This window comes from Salpingoeca rosetta (genome assembly GCF_000188695.1).
Source record: "Salpingoeca rosetta unplaced genomic scaffold supercont1.20, whole genome shotgun sequence".
Lineage (NCBI taxonomy): Eukaryota > Choanoflagellata > Craspedida > Salpingoecidae > Salpingoeca > Salpingoeca rosetta.
In genome coordinates this window covers 1,205,632-1,223,131 of record NW_004754914.1, presented here as the reverse complement: position 1 = coordinate 1,223,131, position 17,500 = coordinate 1,205,632, and the positions used below count along the sequence as shown (strand labels likewise).

The window sequence follows — 17,500 nt, the reverse complement described above, 5'->3', positions numbered from 1 at the left end:
TCACCACCACCACCACGAGTAAGTCCCCATTGGCCCTACTTGATGTCGAGGTTTGGGACGCGGTTGAGAAGAACACTCATCACCTCTGCGTTTGGATTGTCTGTCGCCCAGTGCACGGGCTGCCGGCCCTCCGTGTCACGCAGCACCGCATCCGCACCATGCTCTATCAGCAGCAGTCTGCAGGGGATGGAGAGGCAGCATCGATGGCAGTGGTGGTGGCGGTGACAGTGGTTGAGATGAAGATGCCAGGATGGAAACCGCATTGAACGAAGCATGGACACGCCAAAGACACGCGCAGTTCCAGCATTTGAGACACGCACGCAGTGGGGCTTACACCATGACTGGGGTGGCATGGTATGCAGCGTCGTGCAAGGCGGTGCTACCGGACACGCGCTCGCACTGGTTGACATCAGCGCCCTGAAGAATACAAGGAACAGCAGGAACAACGCAGGCGGTTGAATTGCACGTTGCAGCTAAGGCAGAGGAACAGGCAAAGCGACAAGCACCCCCCCCCCCTCACATACACACACAAACAAAGAAACAAAAACAAGCAAGCAAACAAACAAACAAACAAACAAACAAACAAACAAACAAACAAACAAACGAACAAACAAACAAACAAACGCATGAGTTCCAACCCGAGCTCAAACCGCCAATATGCAGACCTGTGTGAGCAGCAGGTGCGCGCATTGCGTGTTGCCGCAGTGCACGGCGTACATGAGCGGTGTGCGGCCGTATTGGTCGACAACATCCACCGGCAGCTGCGTCTCCTCCAATATCTGCTGCAGGACAGACTCGTCCCCGAGGGCTGCTGCCCTGTGCAGCGGTGTCACCTGCGAAGAAGGAGATAAGGGTGTGGATGGTGTGTTGCGTGATGTGTGTTGTTGTGTGCGCGTATATGGGAGTGAGTGGGAAAATGTAAGTGAGAACATGTGTGAATGAAAACATGAACAACATGTGTGTGGTTGTGGTTGAATGTCTTCGAGCTGCACTCTGCCATCCCTGTTGCTATTGCCCTCCACAGTCGTTCGTACATCAGCCACGGTGGTTGAGAATGAGCCAAGGTGTTGTGGCGGTCCCTCTGGAACAGCCGCATCCAGCAGTTGGTCTTCATCATCTGTCCTCATCTCGCCCTGCAGGTGCTGGGACGGCACATGTGATTGTTGCTGCTGTGGTTGCATGTGTTGCTGTTGTGGTTGCATGTGTTGCTGTGGTTGGTGTTGTTGGTCGTATGCGTGTGGTTGCCTCTGAGCCTGTGATGGTAAGCTCGTGCTGGCAGTATGCACGTGGTGGTCACGGTCCCCCAACACCTCACGTGATCTGTGCTCGGTGCTGTCGTGGTCGTCTTCAGCAGCGTGCGGTCGCGAGGATGCCGGGGGCTTGACGGCAATCTGCTTCACAGCGAATGGCGACGCAGCTGTGGCGCACGAGTGGCACCGCGTTAGGCGTTCGGCGTTCATGGTCGTGCACGGAACGAGGACACACAAGTTCATGCTGACACATGCGTGTGCAAATGTGCGCACATGTGCACACGTGCAGCTTCATGCACATCCCACACACACCCACGCACGCACACACACACACACACACACACACACACACACACACACACACACACACACACACACACACACACACGTTTGACAAGTGAGACCTGATGGTAGCGAGGTTGGAATGTCTGATGTGGATGGCTGTGTCGGTGCGTGCCAGGCCTGTTTCAGGAATGGCCTGGACACGGTGTCCGCTTCATCGTCTTGGTCGTCATCGCCACCGCCATCGTGGCTGGCTGCATCGCGCGCTTGCGGCTCCTGTTGCAATGCAAAGCGCACATGTGCAGTTGAGACACACACACACACATACACAACAACGCACAGAATAGCTGGTATTAAGCCGCACCGTCGCACGCACACACGCACACACGCACACACGCACACACGCACACACGCACACACGCACATACACACACACACATACACACATACTTCATCATGTGTTCACCCCACCTGTTCCTTCGTTGACTGGAGGGCGGTTGGTAGCACGTGCACCTTTTCAGAGCGCATGCTCACAAACAGGCCGTGGTTTGGTTTTGCATCAAAGTACCGCACACCTGAACAGACAGGGATGGGGACCGTTGTGTGCAGTTGTGAGCACGTGAGGCATGAATGGCAGAATGCTCTCGTGAGCTGCCGCAACTTTCAGCACAGCAGTCACCAGGGGGGGGGGGTGTTGCAGGCATGGCAAATGCAACCAATGCAGCGATGTGTACCGTCCACTGTTCCATTGTGTCGTCCATTTGCATCGTCCAGTTCAACGCCGAGCCACACTCCAGCCTGCCGCTCAAACTCTAGCGGGGGGTTTTTTGTGTGTGCATAAATGTGTGTGTATGCATATATGTGTGTGTGTGTGTGCGTGCGTGTGTGCGTGTGTGTGCGTGCAAGTGAGCGTTCTATGGAGTGGGTGTGTGCATATGCCATCGAAGAAGATCAGAGCAAGTGTCAGATGCTCTGGTGAGAACACTGCACATTGAACGAATAGGGCGGTTTGACTCATCAAACTCTCCCTTCCTCCATGCCTTCGTCGTCATGGTTTTCTCCAGCCATAAGCTGGAGCGTCACCATCACACCTGTTGTGCCGACATATTGGAGAACACCGTGGCCAAAACCGTCGACATTCACGCGCTTCCCAACATCTGCTTTGGTCAGCGCAATCCCAACTGCAACCAGCGCAAACCAGACAGACAACAAGGGCAAGGAAAGCAGCCGAAAATGTCATGTTAAACCCGTGATAGTGGGTATTTGATCAGGAGGATCGTTCATGTGTAATATCCGGGGTTGCATCAATGGTTCATGCAAAGAGACGCATGTTACCTGCAGTTGATTTGCGATAGCGAGCAAGCAGCGGTCGGGCCTGTGTGCAGCAGACAAGCACGTACACAACAGCAAGCGCGTTGTTTGTGGTTTGTGTGTGCGTATGTGTGTGTAGATGAGTGTCGTGTGTTTGTGGTGTGCATGTGAGCGGTTTGTGGTGTGCAAGAGAGAAAGAGAGGGAGAGAGAGCGCGTGCGTGTGTGTGTATGGACCAACAACACTTTGGAGACATGTGAAGCAGCCCATCTCGAAATGTGGAGCACAACAGCTTGGCGGCCGAGTCAAATACGCACCACGTCAACGTGCATTCGGCGCGATGCGCCTGCTTTTGATCGGGCACGCTTCTTCGACGGCATCACGTCCGTAAAGGCGCTGGCATCGCTATCACTGCCATCGCCACTGACCCGGCCGCGGCTGATGCGGCGAAGACGAGACGCAAACCCCGTGTCGCTGTCTCGTCGCGATGTGCGCTCGGGACCCTCCTCATCATCATCGCCATCATCATCATCATCATCGTTGGCGTTGCTGTCATCTGAATCGTCCTCCAGCACGGTGGTGCGCTGCACAACGGCATTGCGTGTTCTGCTGGCTCGTTGCAGCTGCGACGGCAAGGAAGCATGTGCAGCGGTACCTTCGGCTGCGGGCGAATCATACGCGTCGCCATCACTGACATCATCGTCACTGACATCATCATCTTCGTCCTCACCGTCATCATGTTCGCCGGCATCACCCTCGGGAGCCGTACTACCCCACGCACTGGTGTGTGATCCTGCAAGCGACCGCCAATATTGTGCGTGTGTGTGTTGTGTGTGTTGTGTGTATTGTGTGTGTGTGTGTGTGTGTGTGTTGTGTGTGTAAATAGGAATGAGATAAGCAGATCGGCAGGCTGTGGGCACAACTTTGCACGTCCACTCTCCCAAACAACCACCCACCGCTGCAACATCAACACACACACGAGCACGACGACATAATACACCAACCAAGCACTGCGCGTCCGATTTCGTATGGCTTCTTCACTGGGATCTCCTGCTGGACACGCCGTGCCCCTCCCAGCTTGCTACCTTCCTTCACCGCCGCAACAACATCGTCCCACCGTTCATCTTCATCCATTGTTGTTAGTTGTTGTTGTTGGTTGTTGTTGTTGTTGTTGTTGTTGTTTGTTTGGTTGGTTTCGAGTGGTTACGGAAGATTTGGTATATCTTCATTTACTTTTCCATGGACCAAACGAACCATCGAAATGGTGCAGTGGCTTGTGTTGGTGGTGGCGATTGTGGTTTTTGGAGGGGCTGCAGCCCACGGCGTGGTGGGCGAGGATACAGCTGCTGTTGAGGTTCCACACGGATGCAAGGATCCCCGCGACTTTGGTGCTGTTGCCGGTGACCCCGAGGCATGGCTGAACAACACACTGGCCATGCACCGTGCGTTCAACGCCGCCGTGGCCTCCACTGGCACAGTCTGCGTGCAGGTGTGTGTGTGTCAGAGGGTGACTTGGGGTGGAGTATGAGCGTGAGAGAGTGTGTGTTGATGAGAGAGTGTGTGTATTCTATGTGCTGTGTCTGCATCAGTGTGCGTGTGTGTGTGTGATCGTGGACATGGGTCAACTGGGCACAGGAGGCTGTTGTGACTGTGTGTGTGTTTGTGTGTGCTTGCATGCGCCCAAAGTTCACTCGCACAACAACACGGCCACTCACCAACAACTCCCCCCTTCACATACACACACACACCTACAACGCTTCCGCGTTAGGGCGGAGACTTCACTGTGGCGGACGTGTATGCTCCAAGCAACTCAGTGCTTTTCATTGCACAGCAGGCACGGCTGCTGAGCTCCGTGCCAAACTGTACCCACGCCCTCCTGCACCTTGAGCATGTCCAGAATGTGACTGTGGAAGGCGGCGGCACGCTGTACGGAAACGCCGAGCACTACATTGCCTCGTACAGCGCAAAGGACAACCGCTTCAACCCAACGAAACCCGACGGCTCTCGCCCCCGCGTCATCTTCAGTGAGTTTCACAGCCGTCGATGTGACATGCAATCGGGTGTGCTGAGTATGTCCTCAGTAACGTGCAACTCACACAGTGCTTGACACTGAAAAAGGACACACCGACACGAACTTGTACAAGTGCGCACGCTTTCCTGCTTCACACTCATTTGCTTCTCACACTCACAAATGCCTCACTGTCTTCGCACTCCATCGTTCACGAATTCACACACACACACACACACACACACACACACACACACACACACACACACACACACACACACACACACACACATAACTTTATACCCCTCAGTGCACAACGCCACGGACGTGGTGCTGCGTGAGATCTCGGTGCTGAACGCATCTGATTGGCACGTGCACATCCAAGCCAGCCGCCGTGTCCTCGGTACGCTGCTGCCGTTGCTGTTCCTGCTGTTGTTGCTGTTGCACAGCACAAATGCATCCACCTCATCATTGCGCAACCAGTACCGAGCGTTAGCGGCTGAGAAACAAGACACGTTCACGCATGTCACATCGTGCACTCTGATTCACACACCACGAACCGCCCTTCTTGTGTGCGTGCGCGTGTACACGTTTGCCAGTGGACAGCGTGTACATCCACGGCGACTCGCGGTTCCCGAACAACGACGGGATTGACCCCGACAGCTCGATCGACGTGACCATCCGCAACTCCATCATCGACGTTGCAGACGACGGCATCTGTCTCAAGGTGACGATGATGCCCCAAGCGAGGGCGAACAAGGATGGGGATGACGAAAGGCGATATCATGGGGTTGTATTTGAGGTTGTATTTGAAGTTGGAGGAACTCCCCATGGCTGATCTCACCTGTTTCTCCTTCCCCCAATGATTGCTGAGGCTCACAGACGCTCAATGTGCGCGCGTAAACACTGCGTGCACGTGTGATGTGTGTGTGTGTGTGTCCTGATTTCGTGTGTGCGGGTTGGTGCTGCTACCAGTCGACGGCGGGCATGGGCCCGCTGGCGAATGTGTATGTGCACAACTGCTCGATCCGCAGCCAGAGCCACGCCATCAAGTTTGGCAGCAACACGGACGAGGACATGTACAACGTTCTGTTCGACCACATTGCCATCCTCGACACGAACAGCGGCCTCGCCATCCAGCAGCGCTCAAACGTTCGTTCACAATTGCACTGCACTTGGTGTAGTGTGTGCTAGTGTAGTGCGTGTGAGTGTGAGTGTTGTGTGTGCTAGTGTTGTGTGTGTGTGTGTGTGTGTGTGTGAGTGTTGATGTTGTGTATGTGTGTGCAGTTGCGTGCATGTATCATCGCATGGTATGAAACTTGCACCCATCCTCCCCACACCATATTCACACTCCTTGTCCATCGCGTGTGTCATGTCAGGGAAGCATCTACAACGTGACCTGGTCCAACATTGGTCTCCAGACACGTTACAGCGCCCCACGCTGGTGAGCACTCGCTCGGCACAGATGCCCTGACGTTCACACACAGGTTCACACACAGATTCACACACAGATTCACACACCTGCTCACTCACTTACACCGCCCACCTACCCCCCCCCCCACACACACATCTCATTGACATTGTGCACGTGCGTGCTTCGGTGCCAGGTGGGGCAACGGCGAGCCGATCGTGATCACATCTGAGCGGCGGGCGGGCGGACCACCTGTCGGCAACATCCACGACATCCACTTTTTCAACATCAGCGCCCAATGTGGGAGTGTGTGTGTGTGTGTGTGTGTATGTGTGAGTGAATGTGTGAGTGTGTGTGTGCGTGAGTGAGTGAGTGTGTGAGTGTGTGATTGAGTGAGTGTGTGTGTGTGTGAGTGTGCTTGTGCTAGTGTCCCCGTGTTTTCTTCCAATCCACATCGCATCTGCGCTTGGCATTCCGGTCCGCTGCTGTGTTATCACCACCACCACCACCACCACCATCTACGCCTCACGCGAACAACAATGTGTACTGCATGTGTTGCGTATGGCTGCACTGCCCTGCCCCCAACAGCGGAAAACGGAATATTCGTCAGCGGCGCCGCGCACGGCATCTCGAACATCACGTTCACAAACGTCGATTTCACCGTCGTTCTCTTTGGCAACTACAGGTCCATCGCTGTACCGGCTGCTGTCGTGGTCGTAGTCACATAACTAACTTGTTCCGGCATTTTCTGCGTTCTTGCTCATGTGCTCTCCTGCCACTTGCGGACACGCATGCACGAATACAAGTACACACTCTCATTGTGGGCCATGTTTGCATTGTGCAGCTCTGGTGAAGGGCCACCATGTTTCGCAGCCGATCACGTGTATGACGCAATCCCTTGCATGGGAACACACGACAGGCGCCCATCAGGTCCGAAGAATTGTGTGTGTGTGTGTGTCATTCTGTGCGTGTGTGTGTGTGTGTGCTCTGCTTGTGATTGTACGTGTGTGTGTGTGTGTGCTCTGCTTGTGATTGTATGTATGTGTGTGTGTGTGTGCTCTGCTTGTGATTGTATGTGTGTGTGCGTTTTTGTGTGTGTGCATGCTATTGGCAGTCACTGCAGAGTTTCTTTACTGTACCAACACTCACTGTCACATCCCACCGCGTTGCCCACGTGTGCTTCATCAGCGCGCGACGGGCCCACGTGCTCGTACTACTGCCGAAAGATTGCACAGGCAGATGCTTTCTACTTCGAGCGCACGCAGGCCGTGAGTCTTCTTGCACTGGTGGTGGTGGTGGTGGTGGTAGTCGACGTGGTCGCGCGTCCTGCTGCTGGTTTTGTTTTTTGTTTTTTGTTGGTGTTCGGGCTTGCTTGTCCAACTGCTACTCACAACCACCCCCCAAAACACCCTTTTATTCACACACACATACACACATACACACATACACACACACACACACACACACACACACACACACACACGCACGCACGCACACACACACACACACACACGCACGCACGCACCCACGCACACACGCACGCACGCACCCACGCATGCACAACAGACGCTCAAGAACATCCTTGTGACGTTTGAAGGGGTGCGGCAGCCGTGGTTTGGCACTTGTTTCAACCACGATGGCGCCAGCGACGTCACGGAAACGCACGTGCACTGTGTCAGCTGAGCACGTGTGCCGTCACGCATCCACACGCGCGCGCACACACGCTGATGCTGTTGCTGTTGCTGTTGCGTGTGCACATGCACTTCCCCGCCCGTTATCCTTTGCTCTTCTTCCTCTTGGCAAGCAGTTTTCTCTGTCGTTACAATCCCATTGTTCACCGTTCACTGTTCACTGTTATCACACCCACACACACATGCACACATGCACGCGCACGTTCACGCGCTCAGCCAATACATCGCTAAGCAAGGGAAAGTCACGGAAGCGAAACTCGTGCAATTGTAACGTAACGAGATGAAAAGCAATTCTGAACAAAACAAGGGAGAGGGCCCGATTCCACAAACGTCAGACATACACACACAGACACACAGACACACATACACAGACACACACAGACAGACACACACACACAGACACACACACACGTACAGAGGCAACGCTGTCATGTGCACTGCTCATACTGGTCCTGTTGTGGTGGCGGTGAAGTTGATGGCTGAGGTGAGTCATGTGATGGGACGGACGTAGAAGCATGGGATCTCTCCAGATACACAGAGACAGAGAGAAAGAGACGCAGACACACAGACAGACAGACCGACCAACAGACAGACATACACACGCATGCGCGCGCACACACACACATACACACACACATACACACACCTGGAACTCTGCCCGGAGCCAGAAAAAGTCTGGTCTGCTGTCTGGCGCAGCGAAACACGCATCAACAACAGCGGCAACAGCGGTTGGCAGCGCATCTGTCGGGAGGGTGACGTCGCCTGCCGTGATCTTGTCGCGCCACAGCTCGTCATTGTCGGGGTCATCAACAGGCAGAACGCCGCAGCCAAACACCTCGAGCACCAGCACCCCAAACGCCTTTCGCACACACGCGCATGAACAGCAGCAGCAGCAGCATAAACAGCAGCAGCGGCAACACAACAAGTGAAATGGGAAAAGTGAGCCCAATACACAAACGTACAAGGAGCATACATGCGCGCACACACACACACACACTCACACACACACAGACACACACACAGACACACACACACAGACACACACACACACACACACACACACACACACACCCATGCATCTGCGTGGCTGGTGGCGGCGTCGTCAGCACCGTCCTGCAGGAGTTCGGGCGCGGTGCGAATGGCGTTGAGGACCGAGCGTCCGGCCCACGGCCCAACCTTGAAGGCAAGCGGACTCGTCTCAACCACACACGTCGCACACTGCTCCCACGTGCAGGTGTTGTTGTGTGAGCGGTGTGTTTGTGCGAGAGAAAGGGGAGGGAGGTTGGGGTGCGAAGAGTTGCAACGTTGGCGGGCGGTGAGCAAACAGTCGTGTGTTACAATGCACTCAACCGTGCACACGTATGTACACATACACACACACACGCACACACAAATGCGAACACAGACACACATGCAAGCACACAGGTACACACACACACACACGCGCGCGCGCACACAAATGCAAACACACGCACACAGACACACACACACACACATACACACACATACACAACCAGACAGCCGCTGGTACACGTACGCTGAGGTTTCCGTGCGCAAATCCGGCGTCATCAAGGGCGGCCATGCCATCAGATATGTCTGCCAATATCTTCAGCCTTTGCTTCAGCGACAGGCTGTCCCCTTTCTCCTTCAGATAATCCAGCAGGGTCTTGTCGCCATTCTACAAACCAGCGCAGAGAGGTGTGGCGAGTGAGTGAGCGACAGAATAGAAACAACAAGAAAAGCGTCTGAGCGTAGGTGATGCTGCTGCTGCTGCTCTGCGTGCGTGCGTGCGTGTGTGTGTGTGTGTGTGTGTGTGTGTGTGTGTGTGTGTGTGTGTGTGTGTGTGCGTGTGTGCATAACTTTGAACGGCTCGGCGATGCGATACATGACGAGTGGTTGAATCCAGACCTCAAACAGAACGAAGAGTGCCTTGTTTGATGGGAAGAAGCCAATCTGTTTCAAGACGTGCGTATCCTGCACTTGCGCCTGTATTGCGAAAGAAAGCATGTGCAGTATTGAGTGAGCAGAGAAGAGATGACAAACACAACAACCCCAATCAACCGCTAACAAAGCCACAAACCCATGTTTGCTCTCACATACGCAACAGCACACACACACACACACACGCCCACAAGCACAAGCACACGCGAGCACTTGCGACAAGGTCCATTGCGGCGCACCATTTGCACGATGGCTTTCAATGCCTCTTGGTTGTTGTCTTTTGAAACTTGCAGCTTGCCCACCAAACACTGAATCTTGTACCCTGCGAGAGCGAGCGTGTCCACAGTGAGCTCGGTGACACAAGATCGTGTAGCATAGCCACAGCGGCGCACAAACACACCACACAGTAATGTATGCGTGTGTGCGTGTGTACGCACACATATACTCAACACACAATGACACAATACACACACGCGCACAACACACAGAAACATACACAATCACACCACACACACAATCACATACATGCACACACACACACACCTTGATCCATGTAGCTGCCGGTGTGAAGCGTCAAATCACCGCCAGCAGGTTTTGCTGTTGAGCAAAGCGGCTTGCCCATCGTCGGCCGTTGTGTCATGATGCGTGGTTTCTGTGCATCTTCGTTGTCCTCCCCACACACCGCAGCCATCACCACGTCCAACCCCAACGCATCCTCATCATCGCCACTTGGTCTGCTCCCACAGCCGCCCATCGCTGCCTTCGTTGTTGCTGCTGTCGATAGCCGTTAATATCTTCCTCCAATTCTCCACAACCGCCCCGCGGTCCTGCCTGGCTCTTCCTCCGAAGGAACAACAGGCAGCCGCCTGCAGCAGCTTGCACGAAGAAGAAGAGACACCCACCCCCACCAACACACCCACCAACATCAGTCGCTCCCTTGCTGCTTCGTTTTCTTCTACTTCTTCATCGCCGGTGTCTCCAACGTTTAGTCTTTCCCCTCCCCGCTCTTCTCGGTTGCCGTGAGTGTGGGCGCGCCGAAAGCAAATGACGGCCATGACCACTCACACAACAAGCCTACAACAACACCATCGTCAGCAGCAGAAGCAACAACACCAAAAACAACAGCAGCAACGACGGCGACAACGACGATGCACACGGTGGCAGTGGCAGCGGCCAATCGTCAACGTTGGGCGCGTGCTGCTGTCTCTGGTGGTGGTGCCGGTAATCTTGCTTGATTTGCACTCACTGGTGATCTCGCCATCTTCGCCATCGACACCGTCGTTGCTGTGCTCGGCCGCGTGCCCCGAGAGCGTGCCTGGCTTCGCACCCATGACATGCCCGGACACCACGGTTGGCGCTGCGTGTGCGCTGTCGTGCCCCGCAAACCCCAACGTGGACGCGCAATACGTGTGCGCCTCACTTAGCAACGGTGATGCATGGGTCGTGCAGGGATCAACGTGCATGCAAAATGCCATCTGCGCCCTCTGCACGTGCTCCGAGTCAAACACCAGGGTATCCTGTGACCCAGCCGTCGTCACACCAAATCAGCTAGCTGGCATCTCCCCGACTGTGACGCACGTCACCATCGCCACACAAGACACGCTCGGCACCAATGGCACCTCGTTCCAGCTCCCAGCGCACCTGCTGTACGCTCTGCCGCAGCTGCTGGAGCTCCGCTTGGAGAATCAGGAACACTTCAGCTTCGATAACGACGCAGCCGCCGTGGCCCAGGCCCTCGCACGGAATGGGCAGGTTGCCCCGGGGCTGCAAGTCCTCGCTGTCACGGGTGCCGCCACGGGCAGCGCCACCGCTCTCGACGACCTGTTGCGCCGCGTCGTGCCGGGTGGATCGACGTGCCCTGCACCGGCCGCTGCCGGGCTGACCGTTGACCTGCGAGGCAACGGAGCGTGGCTCCAACAGCAGCCGCTGCCGTGGCGACGACTGCAGCGCGCAACGCATGTCATTCTCGACAACAACGCACTGGTGTCGCTGGAGGTGGCTGCAGCCGATATCACGGACTGCTGTCTTCGCTCCGTCTCTGCCCTGCACAACGCCATCACCACCCTGGACCTGGCTGAGCTCGGTGACTGTGAACAGCTGGCCCAGCTGCACCTGCGCAACAACTCGCTGACACACCTGCATGCGGGCGCCCTCAACCAGGAGCCGCTGCTCACCTTCCTCGACATCCGCGACAACAACATCGCCCTTGTCGACACGTTTGCGTTTGACCTGTCGTTCAGCCGGTACAGCCAGTACTGGTCCAGCATTGCGCAGGCGCTGCACATGAGCGGCAACCCCTCCGTCTGCACACTGCAACTCGAAGATGGTGAGCGCCTGGTCATGTGCGCTTGTGCAAACGGGTACACGGGCGTGCCGTCGTGTCTGGACCTGCAGCCAATCGCGTGTCCAGATGGGAACGGGACGGTCATGGCGCAGCAGCTGTGTGATGGCGTGCAAGACTGTGCCGACGGCTGGGACGAGCAGCAGTGCACTGCACACCTCGTTGCATATGAGGACTCGCCATGTTCGTCCTTCCATCGCTCGGAGCCGTGCGAGATCACGTGTCGCGGGCAGTTGTTCCTCACTACTGCCAGCGGACACGTGACAATTGAGTCGCACCCGAATGCGTGCGACAACTGCGCTGTTGGTCTCGGCTCCATCGCCGACGACGCCGTCAGCAGTGGCATCAGCTCATGGACCAGCCTCAGGTGCACGAGCAAGCCGTGTGTGTGCGTGCGTGTGTGTGTGTGCGTGTGTGCGTGTGTGTGTGTGTGTGTGTGTGTGTGTGTGTGTGTGTGTGTGTGTGTGTGTGTGTGTGTGTGTGTGTGTAGTTGTGGCGTGTCGTTACGCTGGCGTGTGTCAAGTGTATCACCTCTCCCTCCAATCACATGACGTCTCATCGCCACCGCAATCTCTGCATTCGTTGCCCTTTGACCATCAGCTTCGAGGTTGATGGCGGCTTCGTGCGGGTGCGCTCCATCGTCCCTGCGCGCGATGGCGATGAGGGTCCCGTGTTTGTGCTGCAGTGCAATGAGCTCTATCGTGTTGTTGGCGGCAGCTGGCTCGGGCTCAATGCATCCGTGTCTGCAACAGCGTCCCTCTCGACGGCCACCTCGTCACAGCCGTCGTCATCGTCCGCACCAATCACACCCACGCCTCTCGCCACCCTCTGCCCAGACATGACATCAAGTATCGTTCACTAGTAGCACGCATTTGCGTGTGCAAGCGTGTGTGTTGTGTGTTTGAAGGTGATTTGTGTGTGTATGTATGTATGTGTGTGTGGTTTGTGTGCGCGTTGTGTGTTTGAAGGTGATTTGTGTGTGTGTGTGTGAGTGTGTATGTGCCTGCGTGTTGCATACCTGCTGGTGTGTGAAACGTAAACATGCGCGATTGCTTCCCTCAAATCAGTGACACGACTTGCCGCCTTGTTCTCACACTGCCATCCCTGCTGCACCACGGCTCCCAATGCTATCCCCGCCATTATCGTCTTCAGCATTCCGTGCCTCCCACTGTTCCCTCGTGCCTGCAAGCACGTGCACACCCGACTGCATCAACTCCCGCATCGCCCCCTTCCCCATCACGTGCACCGCCACGGGCGCATGGAGCGCTGATCCGTGCGCTGATGTCGGCGACGACTGCGGCGGTGCTGCCTCGCTCACCCGCCTCAGCCCTTCGTGCTCAAACCTCCCGTCACCCAACGTGAGCACGCCGCTGTCTGTGCGTGTGTGTGTGTGTGTGTGTGTGTGTGTGTGTGTGTGTGTGTGTGTGTGTGTGCGTGCGTGCGTGTGTGTGTGTGTACATCATGCCAGCTGTTAAATGGAATTAGTCAACCATCACCTGTATTCCTTGCCGCTGCCGGCACGTGTCACACCAACCATGGGCAGAGCAAGGGTGCAGCCTACTGCAACGTGACCTGCACTGACGAGGAGGACGCAGTTGCTCTGTGCACTGGCGATTCATGGTCATTCTTCTGCCGTGACGATCCAGGTGCCTGCAAGCAGACAATCATGTCGTTCATTGCTCTGCATGCACTTGTACTTGGTTGGCATATTTCCTTCCTTCAGTCTGACTTTGTGTGTATTTCTCTGTATGCGTGTGTGTGTCTGCCTGTGTGTGTGTCGCTCTCTCTCCGTGTGTGTGTGTGTGTGTGTTTCTGCCTCTCTCGCTCTCTCTCTCTCTGTGTCTGTGTGTGTGTGTGTGTGTGTGTGTGTGTACGGCAGATGTTGAGCTGTCGTGCACGGGCGATTCTCTTCCCGCGTCGTCGTCGTCATCGCTCGCAACAGGTGCCAACCCAACAACGCCGTGAGATGAACTGTGCTCGTGCGCGTGCGTGCGTGCGTGTGTGTGTGCATGTGTCTGTGTGTGTGCGTGCGTGTGTGACGCTTTGCTGCTCACAACAGTGTCAATATTCACCGGACTTGTTCTCTGACAGGGAGTATCATCGGAATTGTCATTGGAGTGCTGGTATTGACGCTCGTTGCTGCTGTGATTGTCACCGTCATGTACCGGTATGTGTGAGAATGGGGCTTTTGCCCATATGTTTACTTCTGTCTGCTTCCGGCCTTTCACTTGCAAGCAACTCAACAACACGTGTAAGCCCGTACTATCTCCCCTCTCACGTAACCACTACCACCACCACCACCACCACCACCACCACCACCACCACCACCACCACCACCACCACCACCATCATCATCATCATCATCATCATCATCATCATCATCATCATCATCATCATCATCATCATCATCATCATCATCATCATCATCATCATCATCAGGCGTCGCCAGGCCGCAACCGCCGCAGCGCTCGGGCTGCTGGACCGCCACCAGTCGCGGGTGATGCACGAGCTCGAGCGATGCAATGTGGTCATCTCGCAACTCGGCGGCGGCAGCAAGGACTGGCGACACCGCATCCAGCACATCGACAGGTCTGGTGTGGTGTGGTGTGATGAGGACAGGGGAGGGTGATGTGGTCTGGTTGCATGATGACACATGTTTGTATGTGGGTGGTGGTGTGTTCATCTATTCATGCCTCGTGTAACCATTGTGTGCGTGTGTGTGTGTGCAGGTCCTCTGTGTCGCTGCAAGAGGAGCTGGGGCGCGGTGCCTTCGGTGTTGTGCGAAAGGGCATTTGGACAAACAAGAAGGGCGTGCAAACGTACGTGCACTCTGCATACTGTTCTTGTGCGCATATGTGCGTGTGTGTGCATGTGTGTGTGTGCATGTGTGAATGCATGTGTATGCATGTGTGTGTTGTCACTAGAGAGAAGCCAAGAGTACAATACATCTGTAGTTCACACCCCCCCCCCCTTTCCCCGCGCTCCCTCCCACCTTGCACTGGGCATCAGTTCGGTTGCGGTGAAGATGATGGCGGGGAGCGGCGCATCGCTGGAGGAGCAGGCGTCGTTTCTCGTCGAAGCACACATCATGGCCGTCCTCAGGTCAGTCCCCAATCTGTCCACAGTTGCATGCCATTGACAGTGGCTGCAGCTGATGGGACGTGAAGTGAAGCTTCACCACAGTTGATCCCACCTTCACCACGACCTTGATCTCATCTTCACCACCACCACCACCACCACCACCACCACTGCATCCCTTCCCTAACCTCACGTTCATCTTCCTCGTCCTGGCCATGTGCAGCCACCCGTGCCTGGTGCAGGTGCTTGGCGTGGTCACCGGTGACAGCGCACCCCCACTCATCGTCGTTGAACTCATGCGCAACGGCAATTTGAGGGAGTGAGTGGACAACAGTTGCACTTGTACCAGCACGTTCACATTTTGATTGGTTGACTGGCTTGTTTTGATGGACTGACATGCACTGGCCTTGTGCTGTGTCATTCACGCACACTCACCTCTCATGTTTGCAATGCTCCCCACCCTTGCCACACTGCCACCTACCACCACCTTCCTGCACCACCATCGTCATCGTCACTGTCGACGTTGTCGTTGTCGCTGCTCAGTTTCTTGCGCGCACGGGCCACCATCAACCCATGCCCGCTCACATGGGGACAGGTGCGGTCGCGTGTATGTGCGTGTGTGCGTGTGCATGCGAATGTGCATGTATGTGTACACATGTGTAAGTGCCTTGTGTGCCTTTGTGCTGAGCACTGAAGCACGTGCATGAGCAAGTGCATGACAATGCAGAAACACAACGCTCCAAACCGACGCACGCATACACAAATACACACACACACACAAGCAAACAAACAAACACACGTATAATCTTTATCCTCCACTCACTGCCCGTCGCTGCCCACGCTATTTCACCATGCAGCTGCTGGATGTCTGCATCTCCATTGCGGACGGCATGGCATTTCTCGCGTCAAACAAGTGAGGGTTCTGTTCCGTATCATGCAAGGGCTGTAACTGCTTCCTAAACACGCCCTTAATCATGACCCCGACGACAAGGATGTGCACCGTCAATGTCCATGTTGTTGAAGCATCTTTCTCACACATCGCGTTGTCCACCGGCGTCACCCTTTCATTGCCCACATGTGGCGTCTGCTACATCGACAGCATTGTGCACCGAGACTTGGCCTGTCGCAACGTCCTCGTGGGCGAATCCATTGCCACTGTCAAAATCAGCGATTACGGAATGGCCCGCTACCTGATGCAAGCAGACTACTACCGCATGGTACGCAGCCGTGTATGCGTATGTGTGTAGGTGTGTATGTGTGTGTGTATGCAGCTGTGTTTGCGTGAGCGCACCATTTCATGGATGCTTGACTGTTCCAACCTCTTGCTGCGTTCAACACGTCGTCGTCATCACAACACCACATTACCCCCGCTGCACATATCACCCTCCTAACATCTCCACCCCCCCCCCCCTTTCGCCGGCAGACGAGCGACACTGCGCTGCCGATGGCGTGGATGGCACCGGAGAGTGTGAAGGACAACAAGTGGTCAATCGCAAGCGACGTCTGGTACGGAGCAGTTGCTTGCATGCATGTACCGCTTGCTTGCAGGCACAAGAGAGAGAGAGAGAGAGAGAGAGAGAGAGAGAGAGAGAGAGAGAGAGAGAGAGAGAGAGAGAGAGAGAGAGAGAGAGAGATTGTGTTAGTGATGCAGTGGGTCCTTTGCTTGTGTTTACCACTCACACGTGTGCCCACTTCCACCTGCTTCACAGGAGCTGTGGCGTGACGTTTTGGGAGGTGGTGTCCCTTGGCGAAGTGAGTTCCATCGCTGCACTTGACTACACACACACACACACACATACATGTGTACGCACGCGCCTCGAATGCATTTACGCGCACAAGCGCTTGCACACTCTGCCGATGATGTGCTTTCACAACTCACAACCTTGCTTGCATGCACCGCGAACACCACCAGACGCCGTTCTCGGGGCTGTCCTTGCCGCAAATACCGCACGCGCAGTCTGCTGTGCACCGCTATCTACCGGCACCACCTACACTGCCCCATTCCATGTCAGGCAGAGTGCACGTGGGGATGAAAGGGGAGGGGCAAGTTAGTGGAGGTGTGACAGCGTTTGATGAGTTGTGTTTTGGTTGCATCGCTGATCGCTCTCTCGCTCTCTCTCGCACACACACACACACACACACACACACACACACACACACACACACGACACACGACGACGACACACGA

The 17,500-nt window shown here is 55.4% G+C and overlaps 4 protein-coding genes across 4 annotated transcripts in view; 2 read left to right on the top strand and 2 right to left on the bottom strand.

Annotated features, from left to right (window-relative positions):
• PTSG_07746 (uncharacterized protein) overlaps nucleotides 1-4,042 on the bottom strand; it is a 7,764-nt gene extending 3,722 nt beyond the window's left edge. The window contains exons 1-11 of the mRNA XM_004991490.1: nucleotides 3,847-4,042; nucleotides 3,160-3,635; nucleotides 2,868-2,907; nucleotides 2,624-2,713; nucleotides 2,267-2,344; nucleotides 2,004-2,107; nucleotides 1,655-1,808; nucleotides 1,035-1,417; nucleotides 666-833; nucleotides 335-417; nucleotides 40-177 (exon numbers count right to left, since the gene is read on the bottom strand). Coding sequence (XP_004991547.1) covers nucleotides 40-177; nucleotides 335-417; nucleotides 666-833; nucleotides 1,035-1,417; nucleotides 1,655-1,808; nucleotides 2,004-2,107; nucleotides 2,267-2,344; nucleotides 2,624-2,713; nucleotides 2,868-2,907; nucleotides 3,160-3,635; nucleotides 3,847-3,976 — 1,844 coding nt within the window. The 5' untranslated portion in view covers nucleotides 3,977-4,042. The remainder of the gene's footprint in view (nucleotides 1-39; nucleotides 178-334; nucleotides 418-665; nucleotides 834-1,034; nucleotides 1,418-1,654; nucleotides 1,809-2,003; nucleotides 2,108-2,266; nucleotides 2,345-2,623; nucleotides 2,714-2,867; nucleotides 2,908-3,159; nucleotides 3,636-3,846) is intronic.
• Nucleotides 4,043-4,084: 42 nt separating this feature from the next.
• On the top strand, nucleotides 4,085-8,207 carry PTSG_07745 (uncharacterized protein). The gene is made up of 11 exons (XM_004991489.1): nucleotides 4,085-4,331; nucleotides 4,611-4,866; nucleotides 5,161-5,253; nucleotides 5,450-5,577; nucleotides 5,826-6,002; nucleotides 6,230-6,294; nucleotides 6,458-6,561; nucleotides 6,850-6,946; nucleotides 7,106-7,191; nucleotides 7,450-7,529; nucleotides 7,828-8,207. The coding sequence occupies exons 1-11, from the start codon at nucleotides 4,104-4,106 to the stop codon at nucleotides 7,942-7,944; spliced, it is 1,431 nt and encodes a 476-aa protein (XP_004991546.1). The 5' UTR covers nucleotides 4,085-4,103; the 3' UTR covers nucleotides 7,945-8,207.
• Nucleotides 8,087-10,673, bottom strand: PTSG_07744 (serine/threonine protein kinase). The gene is made up of 7 exons (XM_004991488.1): nucleotides 10,437-10,673; nucleotides 10,133-10,215; nucleotides 9,861-9,938; nucleotides 9,490-9,630; nucleotides 9,024-9,170; nucleotides 8,599-8,811; nucleotides 8,087-8,404 (listed from the first exon to the last, which is right to left on the bottom strand). The coding sequence occupies exons 1-7, from the start codon at nucleotides 10,645-10,647 to the stop codon at nucleotides 8,381-8,383; spliced, it is 897 nt and encodes a 298-aa protein (XP_004991545.1). The 5' UTR covers nucleotides 10,648-10,673; the 3' UTR covers nucleotides 8,087-8,380.
• Nucleotides 10,674-10,705: 32 nt separating this feature from the next.
• PTSG_07743 (TK protein kinase) overlaps nucleotides 10,706-17,500 on the top strand; it is a 7,718-nt gene continuing 923 nt past the window's right edge. The window contains exons 1-16 of the mRNA XM_004991487.1: nucleotides 10,706-12,601; nucleotides 12,835-13,082; nucleotides 13,387-13,592; nucleotides 13,778-13,880; nucleotides 14,114-14,176; nucleotides 14,326-14,401; nucleotides 14,674-14,823; nucleotides 14,964-15,053; nucleotides 15,244-15,336; nucleotides 15,536-15,631; nucleotides 15,856-15,907; nucleotides 16,170-16,225; nucleotides 16,412-16,529; nucleotides 16,736-16,818; nucleotides 17,022-17,064; nucleotides 17,225-17,319. Coding sequence (XP_004991544.1) covers nucleotides 10,938-12,601; nucleotides 12,835-13,082; nucleotides 13,387-13,592; nucleotides 13,778-13,880; nucleotides 14,114-14,176; nucleotides 14,326-14,401; nucleotides 14,674-14,823; nucleotides 14,964-15,053; nucleotides 15,244-15,336; nucleotides 15,536-15,631; nucleotides 15,856-15,907; nucleotides 16,170-16,225; nucleotides 16,412-16,529; nucleotides 16,736-16,818; nucleotides 17,022-17,064; nucleotides 17,225-17,319 — 3,236 coding nt within the window. The 5' untranslated portion in view covers nucleotides 10,706-10,937. The remainder of the gene's footprint in view (nucleotides 12,602-12,834; nucleotides 13,083-13,386; nucleotides 13,593-13,777; nucleotides 13,881-14,113; nucleotides 14,177-14,325; nucleotides 14,402-14,673; nucleotides 14,824-14,963; nucleotides 15,054-15,243; nucleotides 15,337-15,535; nucleotides 15,632-15,855; nucleotides 15,908-16,169; nucleotides 16,226-16,411; nucleotides 16,530-16,735; nucleotides 16,819-17,021; nucleotides 17,065-17,224; nucleotides 17,320-17,500) is intronic.